The 17,967-nt window shown below is 51.9% G+C and overlaps 2 protein-coding genes across 2 annotated transcripts; one reads left to right on the top strand and one right to left on the bottom strand.

Moving 5' to 3' along the window:
- The first annotated feature begins 6,159 nt into the window (after window positions 1-6,159).
- On the top strand, window positions 6,160-7,871 carry LOC310890641 (olfactory receptor 14C36-like). The gene has a single exon (XM_083852953.1). It carries the CDS (start codon window positions 6,241-6,243, stop codon window positions 7,177-7,179), a length of 939 nt encoding a protein of 312 aa, XP_083709079.1. The 5' UTR covers window positions 6,160-6,240; the 3' UTR covers window positions 7,180-7,871.
- A 6,819-nt stretch (window positions 7,872-14,690) lies between these two features.
- Window positions 14,691-16,669, bottom strand: LOC310890638 (olfactory receptor 14J1-like). Its single transcript, XM_083852950.1, has one exon. The coding sequence runs from the start codon at window positions 16,522-16,524 to the stop codon at window positions 15,574-15,576; it is 951 nt and encodes a 316-aa protein (XP_083709076.1). The 5' UTR covers window positions 16,525-16,669; the 3' UTR covers window positions 14,691-15,573.
- Window positions 16,670-17,967: the final 1,298 nt, after the last annotated feature.

Genomic DNA, 17,967 nt, shown 5'->3' with positions numbered 1-17,967 from the left:
TCTTGCAGTGCCATGGTGGTACTCAAAGTTTTTGCTTTCATAATCTACATTTTGGATCCAATCTTCCTCTTCCCTCCCATGCAGTTTTCAAGTGTGTGCATCCTGTGTTGCCAGGCCCAAGGCCTTATCCACCTGCTCTTCTGTCCTCACGAGTGTCACTGTTTCCTACGACACCATCATCACTGTGCGAAGTGCAGAACAGCCCTCCTCAGAGATCTTAATCAAGGCCTTTCCCAAACCTTCATCATCCTCCTGGTCAGTCCTCAGGTTGCTTAGAGGTGGTTTCGGAAGGGTGAGAGAGGTGTTGGTGGAGCTGCAGACATCGTCATAAGACACATCTCAAAGACCTTGGAAAGGACAGATTGATCAAAGACGTTCCCCGAGACTTGGAAAAGGCAGATATTAAACCCATTTTCTACTAGAAGAGCAAGCAGAAGGATGATTACGTCTAACCAGCTTAATCCCAGACTTAACCCTAGCCCTCAACCAAGAACTAAACTATAAGACTCAAAGCTTGCCCTTATCCTAAACCTTGAGCAGGATCCTTGAGCAGGACACCAATCCCTCCCTTAAAGCCCTTGCCATTCCCTTAACCCCGGAAGGTGACCTCTAATCCCTAATCTTTGTCCTGAACACCTAACCCCCAAAGCCCTCCACCATGCACACAGCACATCTCAGATTCAACCCCACTCCTACCTCTAACTTCAGCTGTTTGTCCCCTTGTGGCAGGGCAGGGGTTGTGAGGTCCTGCAGCACTGGCATGGCATTGGAAGAGGCATGTGAGGTGACAGGTATGTGATCAGACTAGAGGCCACAAGGAGGAGCTGGCTGGGAATGCTGTGATGGGATCAGTTGTGCCTCAGGATCTGCTAGGCCTGCAGGAAGCACGTGGCTGGGAAGGAGGCTGGGAGGTCACTTCTGTCTCTGGAGCTGACGGACCAGCAGCAGGAATGTGGCACAGACAGGGACCGTAAAGGGCAGAGGCATGCACATGGCACTGAAGATGATGGCGAGGCACCTTCTGTTCTGGTCAGGTGAGAGACCACAGGAAGGCTGAGGGGATGGGAGTCATGCTTGAGATATAGTTTGTGAGACCATCGAATCACAGAATGGCCCATGCTGGAAGGGACGTTAAAGATCATCTTGATCATCTGAAGTCGAAGTAGATGACATTGGTCAGTCTTCCCTTGTCGTCTGATGTGGTCACTCCATTGTAGAAAGCCACCAGATTGGTCCGGCACAGCCTACCCTTTGGTGAAGCCATGCTGGCTGTCTCGGATCACATCTTTCTCCTGCATGTGCCTGACATTGATTCCGGGAGGATCTTTTCCATGGTCTTGCCAGACACAGAGGTGAGGTTCACCGTTCTGTAGTTCCTTGGGTCTTTCTTTCTACCCTTAATCAAAAGGGGAGTGATGTTTCCCTTTTCCCAGTCACCAGGGACTTCACCTGACTGCCAGAACTCTTCAAATATGATGGAGAGAGGCTTGGCAACTACATCGGCCAGTTCCTTCAGGACCTGGGGTGCAAGTTATCATGCCCCATAGACTTGTACTCGTTAAGTTTCATCAGGTGGTTTCGAACCTGCTCTTCATTTACAGAAGGTGGGACTTTGCCCCCCCCCCCCAGCCTCCATCTCTGGGTTCAGGGAAATGAAAGACTTGGGAAGCCTGACTGGCAGTGAAGACTGAGGCAAAGACGCTGTTGAGGCAAAGACATTATTGAGTCTCTCAGCCTTCTCCATGGCTGTCATTACCAGTTCACCCTTCTCATCCATCAGAGGGGGTACACTCTCCTTGCCCTTTCTTTTCTGAGCAATGTATCTGTAGAATCTCCTCCTGTTATTCTTTGCATTCCCTCTGAAGCTCAGTTCCATCCGTGCCTTGGCTTTCCTTATCCCATCCCTGTACATCCGAAAAAAACCATGCATGAGGGAATGGAAAAAGGAACCCTGGACCAGAGAAGCCATTCTGAAAACAAAAATTGTAGGTAGGAAACGCAGTTTTGTGGAGGTGCAGAGCTGATGGGCATGTTGAGCAGGATGATCCTAGAGACCTTTGTGCCCTTTCCCTCCTGACAACAATGCCACTTCCTTCTCAAGACTAGAGTAGCCAACAGAGGCGAGACAGATACTCTAGGATCAAGAATGTCATCAGAAAGCTGATCCCAATAAGATATGGGGAGGTCAGGAGCAGCCTGAACAAGAGAGATGTGAGATTTCAGGGTGGGAAGAAGAGCTTGGACAGCAGGAAATTATGATTTCATAGAGGTAAGAGGGTTCATGTAATGTAGATGCTGCTTTAACACTGACTTAAAACAGTCATGTATGGCCCTTACCTTACTTGAACCAGGAATTTTAATCTCTAAACCTAAATGCTACCACAACACTCTGAAAGGAATCCATTTTCGCTCTTCATCCCTTTCCTTTACACTAGCATTAAAATGCTCTATTTAACCCTGGACTTCTTGGGAGACCTAAAAAACCCTAAACCACAGAGCTTCTCCATACCTTAACTGGACACCTGACACCACAAGCAGAATACCAAACACTCCCACTAAAACTTTCCTAAATCTCTAACACAAAATGTGAAAAATAGGTACCGAGGGGGCTAGAGAGAGGTCAGCTCTGCCTCAGGATCTCCTGCCCCAGCAGGAGGAATGTGACTGGGGCAGTGACTGGGAGGTCACTTCTGTCTCTGCAGCTGATAGGGCAGCAGCAGGAACGTGTCACGCAAAGGGACTGTGAGGTCCCTTGTGTCTGGAGGTGGCAGGTCAGCCTTGGCTTCTCCCTGGGATCGGCACTTTGGGGCTGACATCTGCCAGTGGCCCTGCTAGGCCAGCAGAAGGCCCCTGCTTGGCATGTTGCCTGTGGGATCCCCTCTGCCTCCATCCCCAGGAGGACGCAGACAGAAAGAAGGCCCGCAGAGGGGTTGTCCTGTCCCTTCTGCTTGAGGCCAGGACTGGACAGCAGGAGGCCCAAGGCTTGGCTGTGTCTAGCCAAGAAGCTGCAAGGCCAGCAGCAGGACCAGGCCTTAGGAGATGCTGGTGAGGTGACTTCTGTCTGCTTGGCTGACAGGCCGCAAGGAGCCTGATGGGTTGGGATGCCTGCTTCAGGAGTGGTTTCCACCCTGATGGAGCTTTCTTTGGTAGTGTGAAAGAGCAGGAAAGAAAAACTGCCACAAAGTGCACCTTGGAAGGGTGGCAATGGCCATGAGGAGGTAGAAATATCCAGGGGAACAACTGGTCTAGCTCCTAGAGCCTGAGGCAAAGGCAGCATTAAGTGCCTCAGCCTTTACCTCATCTCTTGTCACCAGGTTTCCTCCCCCATCCAATAACGGATGACGATTCTCCTTAACCCCCTTTTTTAAAAATTATCTCTATAAAGAGTTGCTTATTTTCTTTGACAGTGATATACGGATTGAGCTCTAGCAGGGCTTTGGCACTTCTAATTTTGACCTGCACAGCCCCATAAGATTCAGGACACAGCTGCAGACAAACTGACAGCATGCTTGAGAAGGAAGCACAGAGGAGGTGGAACCTGGCAGCCTTCCATCCCCTACCCTTCTATGACTCTGTGCTGTTCATCCAAACAAACTCTGTGCTGTTTTATCCAAACATTCCTGCAGCTCCTGATGCTGCTTGTCAGAGATAGCACAATCACACAAAGGTTGAACTGTCTTCCTGCAGATGTTAACAGCTGACAGAAGGGAGCATCTGTCCAGGGAAACTTGAGAAACTGCAGGATTTTGCCTACAAAAACATCTTGACATTTAAAAGAAGGAGAGCCCAGTCCTGCACCAGAGGAAGAGGAACCCCACACATCAGGGCAGTCTGGGACCCTGCTGAGTGAGCAGTGTCCAGGAGGAGGAGGGCCCGGGTACCACGAGTGGTCTCATATGAGCTACTCAGCTAAGACCCTGTATGACAGCTCATGGACAAGGATCTACAGCCAGCAGAGAAAGATGTACAGGTCTGGGAGATGGTAGGATACACTGGTCATCAGAGGACCAAGGAAATAGGCAAGGCTGAGAGTCCCAACAGGACCCAGGGATTTTTCTCCATGGCTCTGGCTGTTGTCTCTGCCACTGAGGCCTAGGAGGAGACAGCTTATCGGTAAAGCACCAGGGCCTCATTGCCTCCTCGCCCCCACCCATGAACCAGGCAGGGCTCGTACCATTCTCCTGCACTTGCCCATGCACATCCCCATCTCCTCCTGCCCCACGAAGAGCCCTGAGCAGTGTGTGAAGGGAAAGGATCTCCCTTCCCAGGGGCTGGGGGTCAAGGCCTGGCCCTTGTGCTTGGTGAAACACATCCAGTTTTCCTACACATCAGTGCCGCCTTCACAGTGCCTTTGACTCCTTGCCCTCACTGCCTCCAATGCTCTGTTCTAACGAGCTCCAAGGGAGGCTGTGTCAGTGCTGGCCCTCAGGGGGACACTGCAGGAAACTTGCCTCTGACTTGGACTTGTTGAGAGATGTCTTCAATTGTCTCTCAGTGCCTGAGGTTCGTGGGCTCCTCAGCAGAGCCCCCCGAGGGGGGATTCCAATGCCTTGGGCTGGGCGTCTGGTGCTGAGCTGGGCCGGGCTCGTGGGACAGAGAGAGCTCGTGGCAAGAGGGCCCTGGTGCAGAGAGACAGCTGTGCCCAGGAGCAGCTCCTGTGCACAGCGCAGCAGGGCTGGGGGCTCTGACCGCAGCTGGCACGGGGACAGGAGAGAAGGAGAGAGGGCTTGGAGGCAGTTGGCAGTGGGAGGATGCTGAGAGCTGCCTGCAGGAGAAATCTGCACAGCCCTTGAGAAGGTACGTCTCTGGCTGCAGGGACATGCAGGTGGGGTTGCCAGAGGGGTCTTCTACAGCTGGCACATCCGATGCCTGATAGCATCTGTCGGGATGGGTCTCTCTCTTTCTCCAGCAAAGTGTAGAAGAAGCTGTAGAGTGGCATTTATTAGAGGAAATTTCGAAGGGAAGACAGAGGCTTGGTTTATCTGAAGGGAAGAGATTTTTTGGACTCTGTGCTTTCAGATTCATGCAGTGGAGGGGAATCTGAGTGAATCCGAGTACACATCTTGTGGGATGGCTCTGTGAGCATGGACAGGGAGGAGACATGGGGACACAGAAGCGGCTCCCAGCAGGGACACGGGCAGGCAGCAGGGACACGGGCAGGCAGCAGGGACATGGGCAGGTGGTGAGAGGGAGCTGCTGCCAGAAATGTTATGTGAGGGCTCAGGCACCTCCCTGCCATCCCCTGCAGGGCAGGCGCCTTCCCTGGGACACCCCCTGCTCTCCTCTGCCACCAGCACAGCCTCTGCCCTCAAGCCCCCGCTGTCCCCAGCAGGAGCTGCCTCCTCTGCAGGCAGAGCTGCAGCACAGGAGGGTGTGCTGAGTGTCCGTCTGTCCCTCCCTGGCCTTGCCTCCCCTGGCAGCAGCACGCTGCCATTCCTCCTGGCTTCTCCACCTGGCCGTGCTGCTGCTGCTCTTGTTCCCAGGCTGCCTGGGGATGGGGGTTTCACCTGCCCATGGAGTGAGCCCTTGGGGTGCTTGGGGGAAGGGGAGTACGGGGACAGGGTGAGGGGTTTGGAGATGGGCACTTGGAGCCTGGCTTCTTCTGCTCTCAGCAGTACCCAGGTTCCTCTCAGGAGAACCTCCTTAGTGCAATTGTCCTGTAGCTCAAAGAGATGTCGGCACAGCTGAGACCAGCACTGATGGACAGACTGGCTGTCGTCTCTGTGGGACGCTCTGCACTAAAGGGACAGTCTCTTTGCCTCTGAGGATCCACAAGGTTTTACTTGGAGTGCAGCAGAACGCCCAGGATTTATGCCTTAGAATCACTCCTCAGGTGTGGTGGGGCAGCTAGAACCAAAAATAGAAAACAAATAATTAACTAAATCTCCGCACCCTGCTCTGCAGTTGGGTGAACTGGGAGCAAAACTGGGGAAACCTCTTTGATATCAGCAGTAAAGTGAATCTGAGACTACCCCATGTTCCTACCATGTTCCTACCATGCTACTACCTCTGGCTGTAGTGCAGGACTGATTCTTGCATTGCCCACAGATGAGTCCCCTGCTCCCAGAAACACTCTCAGGCAGAATCAATGAAAGAGACCTTCAAAATATGTGCCTGGAAATGGGCAATTTTTGGTGATTTTAAATGAGAAAATGGAAAGAGTTTTCCTCTGATATGCCTGTGGTACATTATCACTGCCTTTGTCCTCCTTGTACAGGACCTGATGACCAGAATTAGCAGATGTCCAACAGCAGCTCCATCAGTGATTTCCTCCTGCTGGCATTCGCAGACACGCGGGAGCTGCAGCTCCTGCACTTCAGGCTCTTCCTGGGCATCTACCTGTCTGCCCTCCTGGGCAACGGCCTCATCCCCACCGCCGTCGCCTGCGACCACCGCCTCCACACCCCCATGTACTTCTTCCTCCTCAACCTCGCCCTCCTCGACCTGGGCTGCATCTCCACCACTCTCCCCAAAGCCATGGCCAATGCCCTCCGGAACACCAGGGCCATCTCCTATCAAGGGTGTGCTGCACAGGTCTTTTTCTTTCTCTTCTTCATATCAGCAGAATATTATACTCTTACTGTCATGTCCTACGACCGCTACGTTGCCATCTGCAAGCCCCTGCACTACGGGAGCCTCATGGGCAGCAGAGCTTGTGCCCAGATGGCAGCAGCTGCCTGGGGCAGTGGCTTTCTCAATGCTGTCCTGCACACGGCCACTACCTTTTCCCTGCCCCTCTGCCAAGGCAATGCTGTGGACCAGTTCTTCTGTGAAATCCCCCAGATCCTCAAGCTCTCCTGCTCAGATGCCTACCTCAGGGAAGTTGGGCTTACTGCAGTCACCTTTGATTTAGGTGTCGGTTGTTTTTTTTTTGTTGTGCTGTCCTATGTGCAGATCTTCAGGGCAGTGCTGAGTATGCCCTCTTCTCAGGGCCGGCACAAAGCCTTTTCCACATGCCTCCCTCACCTGGCCGTGGTCTCCCTGTTTGTCAGCACTGTCCTGTTTGCTTACCTGAAGCCCCCCTCAATCTCTTCCCCACCCAGGGACCTGGTGGTGGCAGTTCTGTACTCGGTGGTGCCTGCAGCACTGAACCCCCTCATCTACAGCATGAGGAACCAGGAGCTCAAAGATGCAGTGAGGAAACTATTTCTATACATGCTTCTTCATCATCAAGAATGACTTCATTATTGAGATTATTATCATATCATTTTTGTCATTATACTTATTATCAAAATGTAATATTAGAAATAATCCTAACAGGACTACCTGGTTATTTGGGAAACTGAGAGAATGATTTCCTTAAGTATATTTTTATTAATATTTTAACAACATTTTATATTGATAGAAATAATGTTATTCTTATCCTTCTGCGTAACAAGTTTTAAAAATATTTTTAACCAGTCATAGAATCGCGGAATCACAGAATGGCCTGGGCTGGAAAGGACCTCAAAGATCATCTAGTTCCAACCCCCATAAAACGGGCAGTGACACCTCCCAGTAGAACATAGTTGCTCAGGACTTCATCTACCTTGCTCTTGAAGACCTGCAGGGATGGGGCATCCAATACCTCTGTGGAAAACCTGTTCCAGTGCCTCACTATCCTGAGTGAAAGCTTTCCTGGTAACCTCTAATAGGAATTTCCCCTTTCTTTTAATTTAAAACCATTTCCCCTTGTCCTATCATTATCTACCTGAGTAAAGAGTCCTTCTCCATCCACTTTATAAGACCACTTTAAGTATTGAAAATCTGCAATGACATCACCCCAGAGCCTTCTCTTCTCCAGGCTGAACAGCCCCAGCTCTCTCAGCCTTTCTTCATAGGAGAGGTGCTCCAGCCCCTTGATCATCTTTGTGGCCTCCCTTTGGACCCACTCTAACAGCCCAGATCCTTCTTGTGCTGGGGGCTCCAGACCTGGACGCAGGACTCCAAGTGGGGCCTCACAAGTGCAGAGCAGAGGGGGACAGTCACCAGCCTCCACCTGCTGCCCACTCCTCTCTTGATGCAGCCCAGGATGTAGTTGGCCTTCTGGGCTACAACCACGCACTGCTGGCTCATGTGGAGCATTTCAGGCAGCAGAACCCCCAAGTCCTTCTCTGCAGGGCTGCTCTCAATGAGTTCTTCTCCCAGCCTATCCCCATGTCTGGGATTTCCCCGGCCCACGTGCAGCACCTCGCACTTGGACTTGTTGACCCTCCTTAGGTTCACATGGGCCCACTTCTCAAATCTGTCCAGGACCCTTTGGATGGCATCCCTTCCTCTGTTGCAATAAACTACACCACTCAGCTTGGTGTCATCTGCACACTTGCTGAGGGTGCGCTCTACCCCACTGTCCCTGTCATTGATAAAGTTATTAAACAGTACTGGTCCCAGGATAGACCCCTGAGGGATGCCACTCATCACCAGCCTCCACTTGGACATAGAGCCACTGACCATCGCTCTCTAGGTGTGACCTTCAAGCCAACTCCCTATCCACTCAATGGTGCACCCATCAAACGCGTATCTCTCCAATTTGGAGACCAGGATATCATGGCTGACTGTGACAACACAATTCCAAGTAGATGACATCGGTCGGTCTTCCCTTGCTGTCTGATGTGGTCACTCCATTGTAGAAAGCCACCAGATTGGGCCAACATGATTTACCCTTTAGTGAAGCCATGCTGGCTGTCTCTGATCACCTCTTTCTCTTGCATGTGACTTGACATTGATTCCAGGAGGATCTTTTCCATGATCTTGCCAGGCACAGAGGTGAGGCTCACCATTCTGTAGATCCCTGGGTCCTCCTTTCTACCCTTAATCAAAAGGGGAGTGACGTTTCCCTTTTCCCAGTCACTAGGGACTTCACCCGACATCCAGGACTCTTCAAATATGATGGAGAGTGGCTTGGCAACTACATCAGCCAGTTCCCTCAGGACCCTGGGGTGCAAATCGTCAGGCCCCATAGGCATGTATGTGTTGAGTTTCATCAGGTGGTCTCAAGCCTGCTCTTCACTTCCAGCATTTGGGACTTTGACCCCCAGCCTCCATCTCTGGGTTCAGGGAAATGAAAGACTTGGGAAGCCTGACTGGCAGTGAAGACTGAGGAGAAGATGTTGTTGAGTCCCTCAGCCTTCTCCATGGCTGTCATTACCAGTTCACCCTTCTCATCCATCAGAGGGGGAACACCTTGGCCTTTCTATTCTGAGCCATGTATCTGTAGAATCTCTTCCTGTTATTCTTTGCATCCCGTCCCAAGCTCAGTTCCATCCGTGCCTTGGCTTTCCTTATCCCATCCCTGCACATCCTTAACAAAACCATGCGTGAGGGCCTGGAAAAAGGAACCCTGGACCATAGAAGTCAATCTGGAAACAGAACTTAATAAATTTAAACTTAATTCCTAAAGCTAAATATTACTCCACACAATGACAGCAATCTACTACCCTAATGCTTGACCTCAAAGAAACTCTTGAAGCCAAAATTCTTTACCTTACACTTACACTTTTCCTTACCTTGATCCCTCCCCTTAACACTAGATTTAAATGCTTTATTTGACCCTAGACTTCTTGGCAGACCTAAACAAAATCCTAAACCACAAAGCATGGTCACACCCTAACCACAGACCTTGACACCGTAAGCAGAACACCAAACCTGCCCATGAAATAACTGATTAAATTGTAACCCAGAAAAGTGAGTCCAGGTCCCTAATCAAAACCTGAACACCAAACAGAGAAAGCACTTGTTCCTGTGCATTAACCCCCCCACCTTCAGACACTTTTTAACCCTTAACTTTAGGTGCTTGGCCCCTTGGGGCAAGGCAGGAACCTCGAGGTTGCTGTGCAGTCCCATGGCATTCAGAGATGAGTGTGAGGGGCCATGGATCTGATCAGCTTGTGGGCCACAAGGAGGAAATGGGTGGCAATGCTCTGCTGCGCTCAGCTCTGCCTCAGGATCTCCTGTCCCAGCAGGAGGAATGGGACTGGGGCAGTGACTGGGAGGTCACTTCTGTCTCTGCAGCTGATAGGGCAGCAGCAGGAACGTGTCACGCAAAGGGACTGTGAGGTGCCTTGTGTCTGGAGGTGGCAGGTCACCCTTGGCTTCCCCCTGGGATCTGCACTTTGGGGCTGACACCTGCCAGTGGCCCTGCTAGGCCAGCAGAAGGCCCCTGCTTGGCATGCTGACTGTGGGATCCCCTCTGCCTCCATCCCCAGGAGGACCCAGACAGAAAGAAGACCCGCACAGGGGTTGTCCTGTCCCTTCTGCTTGAGTCCAGCACTGGACAGCAGGAGGCCCAAGGCTTGGCTGTGTCTAGCCAAGAAGCTGCAAGGCCAGCAGCAGGCCCCTGGCTTGGAAGATGCTGGTGAGTATCTATGATCAGACCCTAGCTTTGTGTTTCAAGGAACAGCTGGTGAGGGTTGATGAAACATGGGTGAAATGATGGAAATGCCGGGATGAGATCAAGGTGGTGAACAGAGATGGGTGTCTGCAGACTTCAAGGAAATAGGATAAAATGTGGAACAGCACAGGAAAGCCTGCAGAGGAAAAGGCAGAGGGTGCTGGCAGGAATGGAAGGCCCCAACAGCCCTGACGTTTTTGTCCCTTTGGCTAGAGCTTCTGACGAGACGAGACAGAGTCATTGCAATTGAGCCTCTTTGCTTCCTTGATACCCTGTGCAGGGTGTGCAAGAAGAACAATGAAGTTCTTCTCGTGGCATCACACTGCCCACCACATCATACAGACCCCAAGAAGAACCCTGAGCCAGATGTGGGGGTGCAGGATCTCCCCTCCCAGTGGCTGGGGTCAGGCCTTGGCCCTTCTGCTTCACCAAAACCAACCAAGACTTTTCTCAGCACAGCGCTTTGCCTGTCTGCAATCATGGCCTCCAATGATCTGCCCTAACAAGTCCCTGGGGAGGCTTTGTTAGGAACAGCCCTCAGTGGGGCCCATTAATACTCCAAGTCACTTCAACTTTTCCTTCTGACTTTACCTTCTCAAGCGGTTACATCATTCTCCTCTCAGTACCTGAGCTTCATAGACTGAGCACCAAAATACACCATGGAAATCATTAAAATGCATAATGTCCTAAGCAGACATACCTCTCCCATAATTTTCTTCAAGACTTGTGCAGCTAATGGGAGAGCTTTCATGGTGTAGTTAAGGAGGAAGATTTCAAGAAGCACCTGAAAAAAATCTTTTCTCTTTTTTAAGGATGCCTTTAGTTGAATTTCGTTTTGGAGCATTATTCTCCAACTGATATTGATCCAGGGTGTCTCCTTTGGAGACCTGCATAGGGAGGAAAAGCAGACTCTTGAGCTCTGACACTGCATGGAGAACCTTGCTCCTCACCATCCCAGCCCTGACATTTCTCTCTTTGGCAATGTGGCACTTGCTTCTCATTTCCTTACACCAGACTTCACTCAAGGCTGCAGCTGGATGTTACAGCCCTTTTGCACTAGCTGCTGCCTGCTTTCCTAAGACACTTAGCTGCACACAGGTACAGAGGGGTTTTTCCTATTTCCAAACAAAGAACATGAAAAAAATGTAGAAATTTTCAGTAAATAAATAAATAAATATTTTTTAAAATGACTGTACAAGAAGTATTTTATACTGATAGGCAGGAAACTATAAACAATAGTCTTAGTATTCATCCATACCATATGAATTCAATGATAAATGATGAGGTTCTTGCTAAGGAAAAAAATTATATACTGTTGATAGATGGGCAAGCTGGGCTGCTTCTACCTGAAGCCCAAAGCAGCAACTGGATCGGTGAGAGCGGTCTGCATGATCAAAGACTAAGGGGAGGGCAAACCAGAAGAATGGGAAGTGCATAAGTCCAGAGAGGCAGATGGAAAAGAGACATTCAACATGGACTGCTTAATCAAGACAGGTGGATGTACCTGGGAGATGAGGGAACACACCATGATAGACAAAGCGATGACAATGCAAGTACAGGTGAACACCAGTATTTCTTTTTATGTGATGAATATACATCCTGAAAATGCCTATTTCTTCATGAGAGAAACTACACTGTGTGACATTTTACGGAAGGGATTGAATCAGTTGAGGTAATGAGTAGTTGCTTTATGACTTAGGTACTGAAGAAAATACTGGGTACTGAGGCAGAGCTTTGCTGTCTGACCATAAGCAACCAGTGCCAAGGTCTTCAGAGTAGTTTACTCACATTTGAAATATTTCCTTGAAATCCCATTTCCTGGTTATGCTTTCAATGAAATCATTAGGCCTCCAGAGGCTCTGGTGCATTTAGAGTAATTCCCTGGAATGGAAGCTGTCTGAACGGACCTGCAGGAGACCAGAGTCCATTGGTGGATAAGGTGGGGACGGGTGATGTTTCCCAGGCACCTCCACTGCCAGCAGTGCTCTTTCTCCTTGAAACTGCAGCCCAGCCCAGCACAGGAAACCCCTTCAAGGCAAATTCCTTCTTCAGCCATTTCTTGGGATAGACCTAAATTTGAAATGGCCATTGGGATCCCAAGACACTCTCCCTCCTTCCTAGGAGACACCTAAACGTTCATTTACCGTCCTAGGTCACCTGTGTTATAAATGACTGAGTCCCAAATAGGATAACAATCAAAGTTTACAATTTATTAAAGGAATAGAGGCAAGCAAACAGCGCTGGGTGCACCGGGAGTCTCTGCTCCACCAGGACGCACACCTGTTACGTAAGGCGGCTGTTTTTTATGCTCCTAGGCTAATACATATTCATTACTACTTCTAGAAGAAGCAGGGTTATTATAATTGGTTTCCCGAATCCAAAGTCCTCCCAGGTGTGCCTGCTTATCAGTTTCTGTTAGTCTCTTGGGGGCTGCTCGGACGGGGAGGCTCATATTCTTCCTCCTTATCTAGTGGTCTCTTGGCCAGTTGTCAGAAGTTACTGAACGTCCGTGCAGAGTCAGCAGTTTTTCTCTGAAGAAATCCCTTTCTTCTCTTATCACCTAAACTCAGGCCTCAATGTTAACCCTTCAAATCCCTTACTGGCACGAATTGCTGGACCATTCCTTACATGCGGAAAACTCAGGCTGAAAGACTCAAGAGCAGGACACTTCAAATGCCTGAGAAGGAACCCATCAGCTTGCCCCACTTTGGGGAATCATCCCCTTCCAACTAGGGATATGAAAGTGAAAAATGTGAAATGACCCGTCAGGTCAATGCACAAAGTAAGGGAAAGTCACACATATTGTGCTGGAGTGTCAGAAGGCAAAAAGCACTGCACTGTGCCTCAGAGTAACCAGGAAGACCTAATCCAGTTCATCTGTGAGATAAAGCAGAGTGAAGGATGTTGAGTTGTGTCCTAACATGAAGAAGGATGTACATCACTGGTGAAGGAGCTGTCTTTTTGTGCCATCACCAATGCAAATTACACAAGAACTACATCAAATAAAGGTAACTTGTCCCACCCTGGCCCTGTCACACCATGGGTTAGTGGAGAGGCCTTTTCCGGTTTCAGTCTCTTCTTCAGAGAGGCTTTGCCCTCTCCCTGCGCACCATGGGGCAGAGCCTGGCCCTGGACACTCCGTGAACACCTTGGAGGTCGTGGCAGGCTGCGGTGAGGGGACGGATGCCCTGGGCCCCCTTCCTGCTCTGCCCAGGCCAGCAAGGGCCCCGAGCGGCCTCGTGTCCCCTGCCCCTGCAGCTCTGGGCTCCCTTCCCCAGCCCTGGCTCTGCAGCACCAAGCCCTGCTGGGAGCCCTCCCCTGCATGCTGCCACCGCTCCCTGACGCTGCTGGTGCCCTCTGCCGGGCACTGCCCTGCCCAGCCCAGCCCATCCCCTGCCCACCTCTCCCCACCTCCCGGACCTCTCCCAGCCCAGCAGCCCAGGCTGGGCTGGCCCCAGGCCAGTGCCCACCGCAGCCTGCTGCAGGGCTCTGGGCACGGCCAGCACAGCCCCAGCCCCTCGCAAGGCACCGCAGCTGCTGGCACAAAGGCGGCTCTGGGCCTCCCCAGCAGCCCCCGCGCTGGGGCCAGCCACGGCTCAGGAGATGGAGGGCCGTGAAGCTGCAGGAGCCCTGCTCTCCTGCCTGGGACATCCCCAGCACAGAGTGCCTGTGCCCCGCAGGGCCAGCCCCGCTCCCCAGCCCAGCACAAGAGGCCTGGCCCACGCACAGAGCAGCCCGCCCCATTCAGGTGTCTGCACAAAGAGCTTTCCCTTTCTCCTTTACCCATCTGTGCAGGCCCAGAAATGCTGCCCTGCTCTTCCCCAGGGCCATCCCTGCTCCCGGAGAGCCTTGCCCAGGGCAGTGTGTCCATGCTGGCCTGGCCAGCCATTGGTGCTTCCCTCCCTGTGCTCCCCACAGAGCCCCGAGCTTGTCTTCAGAGCCAGGGGTCTGTGTTGCCCTGGGACCCCCAGGGGATTCCCCAATGTCCGTGCTGCTCAGGGTGGGCAGCAGACCCAAGTCAGTGGGGCTCTCTGCTGCTGAGCCCCTTTCCATCTGCCCTGGTGTCTCAGTAGCAGAGGGCAGTGCTTTGCAGGGCCCTGGGGGGTCTCTAAGAGCTGAACGGGCAGGCAAGTGCTGTACTAGATCCAGCTCATGAGCTTTCAAAGAAGCTGTCCTGAACCACGGTTGACTCTTGGGTAACTTTGCCTGCTGGCTCCTCACAACCCCTGCGGGCATGGCAGAGCCCTCCTTAAACCATCGGCTCCTCATGTTTAGCTTTTGGTTGTAACGAAATGCTCTAACTTGTATCATCAGTCATTAGATGAGGAACTCACTGCCAACCCATGCTTGCACACTGTCCCTGGAGATCAACTGACATCTCTTGGCACATCCAGATTCCTCTCCAAGATGCCATTTCCCATCATCCCCAGCACCACTGGGACAGTCCCAAGCAGATAATTCAAGGGCCAGTTGTTGTTTGCTGGGCCATAGGCAAGAAAGAAGGCAGCTCCCAGTCCAGCCCTTGGTCCTTCACTGATCACTCTGGGGTTCTGATCCATTGTGAGGCCCAGAAAAGCAAGAGGTCTGTTCAGGAAGCAGCTCCTGGGGTGGATTCCTGAAACCAGCTTTGCAAGAGGCGTACAGAGATATTGAAGAGATGCCAATGTAGAGATAAGAGGACTGTCACCAACATACATGAGATCTCAGGGCTTATCCAAATACAAGAAGCACAATGTGGAAGCCAGAAGAGAGCAGCAGTGAAAAGGCCACGTCCTGCTGCTGGCCATGACCACGGCTCCAGGGAAGCAGCAGCCCCGATCCAAAGGCAGCAGAGAGGCAGAGCCCAGCAGGCAGTGAGGGGCAGCCGCGAGGGCCAGCGGGGCTGCTCCTCCCTGTGGCAGCTGGGCTCTGGGCCCTGAGCCCCTCCTGCATGCTGGGGCTGCTCCCCCAGCTCCAGAAAAGATGGGAAGGGATCGAAGCTGAGACCAATGAATTTCTGCTCAACTCTTTTTTGTCTTTATCTAAACGGGAAGCCCACTTCCATACGTACATGAGATACTTGGTTCAAAACTAAAATAGAATGATAAACACATAGGATAGTAAGTAGATCATTTCTGAATGAAAATCACAAGGTTCAGAAAATAGTATAAAAGTGAAGTAAGACTCTTCCAACATATTAAGAAAAAAGAAAAAATAGTGTCCTGTTAGGACTTTGCCCCGATTCTTAATGATGAATAAATGTATCCAAAGAGTTTCCTCAATGCATCCTTGAGCTCCTTGTTTCTCATGCTGTAGATGAGGGGATTCATGGCAGCAGGAACCACAGAGTACAGAACTGCCACAACCAGGTCCAGGGCTGGGGAGGAGATGGAGGGGGGCTTCAGGTAGGCAAACATGCCAGTACTGATAAATAGGGAGACCACGGGCAGGTGAGGGAGGCACGTGGAAAAGGCTTTGTGCCGGCCCTGCTCAGAGGGGATCCTCAGCACTGCCCTGAAAATCTGCACATAGGACAGCACAATGAAAACAAAGCAACCAAATGCTAAACACACACTAAATACAATAAGCCCAACCTCCCTGAGGAATGACACTGAGCAGGAGAGCTTGAGGATTTGAGGAAGCTCGCAGAAGAACAGATCAAGCTCATTTCCTTGGCAGAGGGGCAGGGAAAATGTATTAGCTGTGTGCAGGACAGCATTGAGAAAGCCACTGCCCCAGGCAGCTGCTGCCATCTGGGCACAAGCTCTGCTGCCCACGAGGCTCCCGTAGTGCAGGGGCTTGCAGATGGCAGCGTAGCAGTCGTAGGACATGAGAGTAAGAACAGAATATTCTGCTGCTATAAAGAAGAGAAAGAAAAAGACCTGAACAGCACATCCTTGATAGGAGATGGCCCTGGTGTCCCAGAGGGCATTGGCCATGGCTTTGGGCAGAGTGGTGGAGATGCAGCCCAGGTCAAGGAGGGCGAGGTTGAGGAGGAAGAAGTACATGGGGGTATGAAGGCGGTGGTCACAGGCTACGGCGGTGAGGATGAGGCCGTTGCCCAGGAGGGCAGCCAGGTAGATGCCCAGGAAGAGCGCGAAGTGCAGGAGCTGCAGCTCCCGCGTGTCTGCGAATGCCAGCAGGAGGAACTCGCTCACAGAGCTGCTGTTGGCCATTTCCTGAGTCTGGACGCAGTGGTCTGTTGAAGAGGATAAAGCAGAAAAATGTTAGAACAGACTTCTCTGAGGAAAACCTGTTGCAGTCTTAGAGCACCCCTAGCAAGAGGCTCTCTCTTTGCAGGAGAACCTTTCTGCAGCTCTCCTGCTTGAGCTGCGGCTGGTGCTGGCTCAGAGTGGCACTGGGAGCAGGGGCTGCTGTGGGCTCCAGAGGAGTCCTTCCTGCTGTGCAGCAAGAGGGAAGCAGGAACATGGGGGAAACTCAACTCCATTTGACTTGTCGGTTGTTGCAAACAAGTCATCTGAACGCAGAGCTGAGCTGTAGGGATTTTGTTTGCTTCATTTTGTTCCAGTAGCCCCCGTAATGCTTAGGATAGGTATTGGGTGGTTGAATGCCCTCACATTTCCAGGACACTCCTGCTGAGTTTTTATGGGAGTGTCCATTAGTGAAGACCGAGAAGAGCCCCTCTCTCCACCAGTCCTGTTCTCAGCTGCCTTGTGGCACCCCTCTCTGAGTTACACTATCATCGCATTGAGGTGTTTCCCTGAGAAGAAACAGGAGAATTCTGCTGAGGAAGAAGGGCCACAGCAAGCCAGATGGAGCTTGGGAGCTTCTCTTCTTTCCATGGCTGCAGGAGCTCTGGGGCAGCTGGCAGAGAGCCCAGCCTGGCCAGCCAGGGCAGGGTGTTCTGGGCTGACCAGGGGCACCTGGCTTAGGGCACTCCTAGGGGCTTCTGCCAGACTTCCTCACCTTGCAATGCAACCCATCAGGACTCCCAAGGCCTACTGCATTGCCCACTGCCCTCCCACAAACAAGACCCAGCAGGAGACCCTTCCAGGACGTGCAGCTGCGTGGCCCTGCAGCCAGAGACGTACCTTGTCAGGGGCTGTGCAGATTTCTCCTGCAGGCAGCTCTCAGCATCCTCCCACTGCCAACTGCCTCCAAGCCCTCTCTCCTTCTCTCCTGTCCCCATGCCAGCTGCGGTCAGAGCCCCCAGCCCTGCTGCGCTGTGCACAGGAGCTGCTCATGGGCAGAGCTGTCTCTCTGTACCAGGGCCCTCTTGCCACGAGCTCTCTCTGTCCCACGAGCCCGGCCCAGCTCAGCACCAGACGCCCAGCCCAAGGCATTGGAATCCCCCCTCGGGGGGCTTCGGGGAGGAGCCCACGAACCTCAGGCACTGAGAGACAATCGAAGACATCTCTCAAGACATCCAAGTCAGAGGCAAGTTTCCTGCAGTGTCCCCCTGAGGGCCAGCACTGACACAGCCTCCCTTGGAGCTTGTTAGAGCAGAGCATTGGAGGCAGGGAGGACAAGGAGACAAAGGCAATGTGAAGGTGACCCTGATGTGTAGGAAAAATGGATGTGTTTCAACAAGTACAAGGGCCAGGCCTTGTCCCCTGGAACACAGGAAGGGAGATCTGTTCATGTCACACCTTGCTCAG

This window comes from Anser anser, assembly GCF_964211835.1.
Source record: "Anser anser genome assembly, contig: HAP1_SCAFFOLD_32, whole genome shotgun sequence".
NCBI classification, from domain to species: Eukaryota; Metazoa; Chordata; class Aves; order Anseriformes; family Anatidae; genus Anser; species Anser anser.
The sequence above is the reverse complement of the archived record's forward strand: the minus strand, read 5'-3'. Positions and strand labels throughout refer to the sequence as shown.